The sequence below is a fragment of the Anolis sagrei genome, chromosome 6 (genome assembly GCF_037176765.1).
Source record: "Anolis sagrei isolate rAnoSag1 chromosome 6, rAnoSag1.mat, whole genome shotgun sequence".
Lineage (NCBI taxonomy): Eukaryota > Metazoa > Chordata > Lepidosauria > Squamata > Dactyloidae > Anolis > Anolis sagrei.
Window position 1 is genome coordinate 26,028,392 of NC_090026.1, and position 9,161 is coordinate 26,037,552.

Sequence of the window (9,161 nt, forward strand, 5' to 3'; positions counted from 1 at the left end):
TAGTTTGATAGTGGTTTTTTAGAACAGACCCTGGAATTGGGCTGTTTGAAGATTAGGAACTATTTAGTAGAAGACTAGTAGTTTCCTGTGAACTCTGAAAGGTTATTTAGAACCTGAAGTGTTAAAGTATTGAACTATTTGAAATAATCATTAAGCACTATACCATTCTGCAACCATTAAGATTCAATGTCTGTTCTCATAAAACAAATAAACATCTTTCTTTGTTGTTAATAAACCAGTGCCTCTGTGTGCCTCTCTTACAAAGGATCCCCATACACAAGACCAGGGAAGCGCATTCTAATATTGGTGGCAGCACTACTTAAAAGACTTTGGTGTTTATACCCTTTGTGCTCTGGGTCCTGAGTTCAAATCCAGTCCACTTCAGCATAATCCAGTTAAACCTCAAATAATCCTTTCTAATTTTGGTGGTAGCCTAATCAATCCTCAGTGCCTCTAAGGAATTGTTTCCTCTGCCCTGTGTTTAAAAGGAAATACCATTACATTCTGGTGGCAGCGGTCAGGGAGACCAAATAAAGGATTCTCCCTGCCTGAAGATTTTTGGGTTTGCCCTGAGCAGGTGTGTTTGTAAAAACAATAATCTTTTACAAGGCAAAAAAGGGATATTTCAATCAGTCTTTATTGTGCCGCAAACAGTTTGACAAACTTTTCTTTAACACTCAGTGTGGAAAAAGGGAGAACAATCCAATGAGATATAATACCTTTAAATAAATACATTTTCTTTACTTTTTTCAAATGTATACATACAAGAAAATAATAATAATAATAATAATAATAATAATAATAATAATAATAATATTTATTTGTACCCACCACCATCTCCCCAAAGGGGACTTGGGGCGGCTAACATGAGGCCAAGCCCAAAATTACAGTACAGCAAAATAAATTACAAAGAAGCAGAAAATACCATCAAAATAAATACATGAAATAACAAAATAAAATAAACAGTTACAAAATAACATGATAGAGAAATAGGACACAGTGTGCAGGACAAATGCACTAGGATAAAATTGATAAAACCCTGGATGATATAAGTAGTGAGAGAATGTGTTTCTAAAGGAGGAGCTCAAAAGGAACGAACAATGGGGTTAGACTTTCATTAAGGGTGGGGGAAAGTGCATCATGAGGACAGAACTTTAGTTGGAACAGACATAATATGGAATATATGTTCACTCACCAAAGGCACATTGAAAGCAATGTTCATGAAAAATACAAGCAATGTTCATAATGAAAAATATTGGATTACTAAGAGGAATTGTGCATATGCATAAACAATGTTGGTGTCCTATAAGAAAATGTATATGCGACATTACAAGCTTGCATTTGTCCCATGTTGCTGTGAGAAAGTCTTCCCTTAAAGCAGTGGTTCTCAACCTGTGAGTCCCCTGGAATCCCAATCAGTTTACCAGCTGTTAGGATTTCTGAGAGTTGAAGGCCAAAATATCTGGGGACCCACAGGTTGAGAACCACTGCCTTAAAAGATCCTGGGAACTGCAAGTTGGTGGAAATGATTGCATTTTCCAAATTTTAGAATCTTTTCATGTCTTAGCAGCTCTTCTCAAAGTTTCACAAAATAAAAAAACTGCTAAACTAATGTACAGGAGGAAGAAGGAGGCAGTGACAATGAGATGAAGAAAGATTAAGGATAGTGAAAAAGTTTGGCACATCAGAGCTGTGTTATCAACAAACCATGATCAGAGCTCCAATACTTTTTAAAAATATCCAGCTGTCAATCATCATCTTCTTCAAGGCTTCTTTTACATCCTTGTTCCTCAAGCTATAAATCATTGGATTGAGAAGGGGAGTAACTACTGCATAAAAGACTGAGGCTACTGTGTCCAGGTCTGAGGCAAAAGGGGAGATGGGCCTTACATATATGAAGATGACTGTGGAATAGTAAATCACCACCACAGCAAGGTGTGAGCCACAGGTGGAAAAAGCTTTCTGCCTTCCAGTGACTGAAGGTATTCGGAGGATGGTTGAGATGATGAAGGTGTAGGATACCATAGTGAGAAGGCACGTGCTGAGGATGACAAGGGAGGCCAGAACCGAGACCAGTGTAGAGCTAAGAATGCTATTGCCACATGATCGTCTCAGGAGTGGTCCAGCATCACAAAAGAAGTGATGGATTTCCTTAGGTCCACAAAATGATAACTGAGATATTAGCACAATGGGCAGCAAAGGAGCCAAGAAACCACCCACCCAGGCTGCAATCACCAACCAGGTGGTCAATTGTAGGGTCATGAGAGCTGGATAATGAAGAGGCCGGCATATGGCCAAGTAGCGATCATAAGCCATAGTAGCTAGAAGGAAACACTCAGTGGAGCCCAAGGCAAAGAAAAGGTAAAGTTGAGCAATACAGCCCATCACAGTGATTGAACTTCCACCAACCAGGAAGCTTTCCAGCATTTTGGGCACAGTGGAGGTAGTATACCAGATCTCCATGAATGAGAAATTGCCAAGGAAGTAGTACATGGGCCGCTGCAATTTACGATTTGCCTTGATGACTGAGATGATGACTACATTGGCTGTGATGGTGAGGATGTAAGTAAACAAGACCAGGGTGAAGCACAGCATACGGAGTTGTAGAGAACCTGGGAACCCCAAGATGGTAAACACCTTTACCACAGTCCTGTTGACAGATTCCATGCTGGAAATCTTTCTGAGGAGTATTGTGAAGGAAAGAAGAAGAAAAAGAAGAGGAGGAAGAAGAAAGGGAACAAAAGAAGATTAATGCTATGATACACACTATGCTTCTAAGACATTTTTATATTTAAGTTACCCCATTACTAAATATATCCAGTTCATGATATAGTCCACATATCACTTAGATTATTTGTTTGAAAAAAGTATCCTCACACATGAACTATTATAATATAGGAATCTGCCCAGTGCTATCATCCCCAAGGTTCATTTATTTATTTATTTATTTGCACTATTTCTACCCTACCCATATCAGCCCGAAGGTGACTCAGGGCGATTACATTGTGTAATGTACTAACTATACAGCATGCAGCTGAGATTTTTTTTAGCACTTCTGGGTAAGCATAATATGGCACCCTCGGAGTTCACACACATCCTTACTATACCCCTTATTACACAGGTTAGGTTAAAACCCATCTCTACCCATGAAATGATCCATACTAGGTATCATTCACTTATGTTATATCCAAACTGCAAAACTCTAGCAGCTTGACACCACATTTGCTGCCATAGATCAATGTGGTGAAATTCTGTGATTTGTAGTTTTGTGAGATATTTATCCTTTTTAGTCAGACAGCTCTGGTTCCACAACAAATTACAGAATTCCGAAGGTTGGAGCTGTGGCAGCTAAAGTGGAAGTAAACTGCTATAATTCTGCAGTGTGGATGGTATTTTAGTAACAAGAAAAAAGACACTAATTTTCAGCTTCACATTATAAATCAAACCGCATAAGGTCTCCCACTGCTTTTCCATATCCAAATCCATTATCTTACCTATTACTAAATAACACTCTGATTCAAAATAAGAAAATAAAGTATGGCCAGTCCACCTGTATCTCAATAAGGGTCCATCAATCCTCATGTAGGTTCTGTTTCTTACAATACCCTAGTGAAACGTCCAGTTCTAAACATAACATTTAATTGTTTTCTCCTGGAAATTGTTTTATTTCAGAAGGTTTCTACTAGCAATGTAATTTCATTCGTATATGCTCAGAAGTAAATTTCATTGAGCTCACTAGGTATTACTCATAGGAAAATAAGTAAAGAATTCCAAGTGTAGCTGCTATGAACTAAATGAAACAATGTATTAAATAGAATAGAAAGCACGTTTTAAATTTTGTACCTCCTCCTTTTCAAGGGAAAATGCAGCTCTAAACCTCACAGGTTTTGTGTTCTCAATGTAGATTAGTAGGCAGTGGTAAATAATGAATTTTTGGGGGATATAATGTCTAGGATGGACTACTGCAACATGCTCTACATGGGTTTTCCTTTGAAGACTATTCAGAAGCTTCAAATAGTCCAGTGAGAGGCAGCCAGGTTAATAACTGGGGCAGCATACAGAGAGCACACAACTCCCATGTTGTGTCTGCTCCACTAGTTGCCACTTTGCTACCAAGCACAATTCAAAGTACTGGCTTTGGCCTATAAAGTCCTAAATGGCCCTGGCCCAATCTACCTGAACGCATCTCCCTTTATGAACCACCACAGAGATTAAAATCTTATGAGGAGGTCCTGCTCTCGGTCCCACTACCATCACAGGCGCAATTGGTGGGGAAAAGAGAGAGGACCTTCTCAGTGTAACTCCCTCCCTGGTGAGATTAGATCAGCCTCTCCTCCTGTCCTTCAGAAAGGTGGTAGAAACTTGGCTGTGGGACCAAGCCTTTGGGACAATGCAATAAGGCAACAATAGGAAACTTTACCATGCTGACCAGATTCAGTATGAGTGATCTGAGATGGTTTTAAACAGTTGATTTTAAAGTGGAGATAATTGATTTTAGTGTTTATGTATATTTATAGTTTATTTTATGTCCTGGCATTGAATGTCTGCCGTATATATGTTGTGCTCTGCCCTGAGTCCCGTTTGGGGTGAGAAGGGTGGAATATAAATGCTTTGCATAAATAATAAATAATTACCATATGAAAACAATATATGAAGTTTCATCATCTTAAACTATTCCATTTTTTAAAATGGTCGTATCAATCACATAATGTAGGGATGAAGAGGCCAAGAACTATAAAGCACTTTAAATGTAAAATACATATAGGAAGAAGGATGGGTAGATAGCTTTCTGTGTCTGTATCTACATACAACATAAAAATTTGTCAGTAAGTTTTATATAATTAAAATCTGTTTATAAGTAAGTAGGAGGGATAATAACATAATTTGTACTTACTTTCATAAATGCAGCTTTATGTTTATCTCACCTTTATTGCCAGATATATCTATTTATAAAATAGAAAAAAATGCTGGCATTATGTCCCCTTAAATGTCTCCATATATGGTTCCAGCAACTTTCAGGAGAATTGAGGCTGCTGGATGTACATGGAATAAATTGGTACAGATCATCTCCCTATTCTGGTAACAACAGGGAGTAAACAGCATGGATTGATAGAGTTGACAGAGGAGAGAGGTATTTGGTTGGCAAAAAAGAACCTCTGCCTATCCACCTGAACCTCTCCAACTCTGGAAAGGATGAGTCAGACACTCTCCAATAAGTTACAATGACAAAGGTATAAGATTACATTTGACAAAAGAACATTACTTGATAGATTATGGACATTCAGAAAACAGAATAAATAGTTCACAAACCTCATGTAAACTTTGTCCCTAGCCTCTGGGATTTGGAAGGAAAGCTTCTAAACACATGTTATCTGCAGTTTCACTACTCATGCCCTATTCACTTCCTTATTCTAAAGACAGCTAATGATGTCTACCAATGATATTTTGTAGCAGTGAATTCCATGCATTTTGTATGATAAGATGAACATTTCTGCGTCTCCAGCCCATACCGGTTTCAAGTTTCTGGCCTATTGCTGTTCTTCCTATATCTACCTTTTTTAAGAGCCTAAAAAGCCCTGAAACTTTGAATTTTCAGTGAGCAGAGGAGTCTCCTCATATAATTTTGACTTTTTTTCCTGTACATTTCCAGTTTGGTAACCTATTTCTCTCCAATGAAAGATAGATAGATGAGAAAGGCAGATATTATAAAGAACAAAACCAAACGAGATGACATATGGATATTATAAGGAAAAAAGTCATATAGATATAAAAAAATAATTTCTCTAAATACATTGTAAATGCTTCGAATATATCTCTCTGTCTATCTACCTTAACGGAGGGTATTGATCTAGTGGAGTCACAAAATGCTAGTTATTCAGATGACATCAATACATTCTAAGCAGATATAAACAATATAAAATATTATTATTAGATGAAGCATTCATACCTACATTCTTCATTAAACAACTACAATCTTCTATAGATAATATTCAAGTCAGTTAATCTGATAATCTTGGTTGCTTGTCTTTCTCACTTCTGTTATCACAGGTCAAAATTCCTACATCTTACTGTTGTTGTTGTTTAAACCTAGTAGGAAGAATTTTGACAGTCTATGCCACAGAAGACTGATTTTCCTCACTAAATGCTGATATTTCTAGTGTTGCCTCATAAGCACTAGGGACAATGCATATCTCTCAACACTAACCTTGGGGACTTGCTCACTAATAATCTAGTATTTAAGACACCTCTATGTGTACTTTTCCTCTACGGTAATAATTGTTGTTTACTTAATTTGGAGAACTGTGAAAAAAATATCCAGCAAAATTTGGGGATTTATTTATTATTTATTTATTTAAAAAAATTCTATACCGATCTTCTCACCTACAAGAGGGACTCAGATCCGGTTCACAACATGGTTCCGGTTCCGGTATGGTGGCTGGCAGCAAAAATGCTGTGCTGCTCAGCCAAAATTCTTAATCGGGAGGAATCCTGAGCCCCCCCACGCCCACCATCCACAATTCGTGGGGGGTGAGGAATCCCAAGCCCTGGACCCCCGACAGAGGGGAGGAAAGCGGAGAAAGAGCTAAGAGAAGCCGGAAAAGCGGAGAGGAGGAAGGGAGAAGGTAACTCCCGCCGTCGCCACCATCTTCCACGGCCTACCTGCGGCCTACTCAGCACTTCGGCCTAATTTACACCTCGACGCCGCTTGGTCCCCGGGCCTGGTGAATAGTCCGACGCTGCCGCTGGCAATAACCCCGTCCCCGTTGCCGTCCTGTTGCCGCCGACCGCAGAAGGGTGAGCCAGGGGCTGCTTGAAACCAGACCGCAGCCGCCGAGTCACCGCCGGCAGCCGGGGGGGGAGGCCGGGCGCAGCTGGGCGCGGCTTGGCCGCCGCCGGATCATCGTCGCCGCCGCCGAACACCCCACCACCGGCAGCCGAGGGAGAGGCCGGGCGCGGCCTGGCCCACCGGACCGCGACCGCCGCCAATCCATCACCGGCAGCCGGGGGGGGAGGCCGGGCGCGACCTGGACCCGCCGGACCGCTCCCGCTCCCAACTCATCGCCGGCCGAAGCATCGCCGGCCAAATCACCGCCGGCAGCCAAGAAGGGAGGTCGGGCACGGCTGGGCGCGACTCGGACGCCGCCGGACCATCGCCGCTACCGCCGAAACTCCCCACCGCCGGCAGCCGAGGGGAGAGGCCCGGCGTGGCCTACCATCGCCAAGCCGCCGCCGCCGCTGGCCACTGCCGCCGCTGGCAGCCAGAAGGAGGGACCAAGCGCTGCCTGGCTGCTGAGTCATCATCAGCGCTGCCGAACCACCCATCGCCGGCAGCTGAGGGGAGAGACCGAGCGAGGCCTGGCCCCGCCGGACCGCCGCCGCCATCGAACCACCTCCACCACTGGCGGCTGGGGGGGGAGAGGCCTAGTACTGCCGCCGCCAGGCTGCCGCCGAAGGGAGCGGCTGAGTGTTGCCCGGCCGCCGCTGGGCCGCCATTGGGCCGCCGCCGCCGCTAGGTTATCAACATCAGCGGCCACTGAAGGAACTGCCGGCCGCCATTGGACCGCGGTCGTCAACCCCCGCCGCTGCTGCGGCTCGCCGCGGAGGTGGGGAGAGCTGTAACCGACCCTCTGGGGTATAAAGAGCTGTAATTGACTTTCCTTGTGTAGACCGTTGCATATAGATCTTATTCTGGCCTCTCCTGTAAATTCTGTGGAAAATCCTAAGTGGGCTTGCTACATTGATTTTTACTGAGCAAGAGGGTAACTAACCATCTGGCTGCCCCACCCCCGAGTTACCACCTCCGGAAGCCCATCCGCTGGTATATCAACCGTCCAGAGTCGTACTGGGGTCATAGCAATCGTATTTTACCAACTAGTTCACTCCTGGCTGCCATCTGTGGTTATTTGTCGCCAATAGGATAAGAACGAGATAGAGCACTAGGCGCCTTCCACTTGCTGCTAGATTGCACCAGCACTTTCGCCCCGCCCCCGCCCCTCTGTGCCGCACTTTAATATTCCTATATAGAGCACTTTGATCCAGCACTTTATGTTGTGCTTAAGTATGTGTTGCTGTTGTTTGAATACGATTTTGAGGGGGTGCGCCTAAACCTTGCACTTCAAGAACTATTTGCACTTTAAGAACTAGCTCATTGGAGCAACCGGAACATCAACTACCACCTGCGCCGCTACCACCCATGTGGTCCCTCGCCCCTTTCTTTGTTCTGTCTCTATTGCTGTTGTGTAGCGGAAGGGGCAGAGGAGAAGGTGGGTTGGAACCTGTAAATAGATGGGTGGTGGGGAGGGGGGAGGAGGGAGAGAGGGGATGCTGGCAAGAATCAATAAATTTAACACCAAACATAGGAGAAAGCTCTCCTACGGCTCAGAACTGCGGCATGGAGGGGGGGAGGTGTTCCATGAGCCGGGGAGCCCCCATAGAGGTCGTGGTGGGAAGGAGGAGATGCGGGAGAAGGAGACCACGAATTCGGCCTGATTCGGACCGCTTTTCTAAATTAATTATTCCCAATAGGTCTCCTAAGGTAAATTGGTGTAACCAGGTGAGCGGGCCCTCTGGCTTGAAGGTGGTGTTGTTGAACGCCAGGTCTGTCAACGGGAAAACATCTTGGATCCAGGACCTAATCCTGGAGGAGCGGGCAGACCTGGCGTGCATCACGGAGACCTGGCTGGATGAAGCGGGGGGCGTAAATCTCTCCCAGCTTTGTCCTCCAGGCTTCTCCGTGCAACACCAACCAAGAGCCGGAGGACGGGGAGGCGGGGTCGCAGTGGTCTATAGAGATACCATCCATCTAACCAGGAGCCCCATCCCGCAGACCACAAATTTTGAATGCGTCCACCTGAGGGTGGGTGACCGGGACAGAATAGGGATTCTGTTAGTGTACCGTCCACCTCGCTGCACTACAGTCTCCCTACCTGAGCTAGCGGGGGTGGTCTCGAGCCTGGCGGTGGAGTCCCAACGGCTTCTTGTGCTGGGGGACTTCAACATCCACGCCGAGACAACCCTCACAGGTGCGGCTCAGGACTTCATGTCCGCCATGGCAACCATGGGGCTGTCCCAACAAATAACTGGCCCCACCCACTGTGCTGGACACACATTGGACTTGGTTTTCTGCCAGGGATGGGAGCAGGGTGGCGGTGTGGAGGAGT

The 9,161-nt window shown here is 44.5% G+C and overlaps 1 protein-coding gene across 1 annotated transcript; it reads right to left on the bottom strand.

Moving 5' to 3' along the window:
• Positions 1 to 1,698: 1,698 nt before the first annotated feature.
• LOC132779580 (olfactory receptor 6F1-like) lies at positions 1,699 to 2,667 on the bottom strand. The gene has a single exon (XM_067470527.1). The coding sequence runs from the start codon at positions 2,665 to 2,667 to the stop codon at positions 1,699 to 1,701; it is 969 nt and encodes a 322-aa protein (XP_067326628.1).
• Positions 2,668 to 9,161: the final 6,494 nt, after the last annotated feature.

Coding starts and splice junctions, on each gene's coding strand:
- LOC132779580 (XM_067470527.1), bottom strand. CDS start 2,667: ATGGAATCTGTCAACAGGACTGTGGTAAAGGTGTTTACCATCTTGGGG.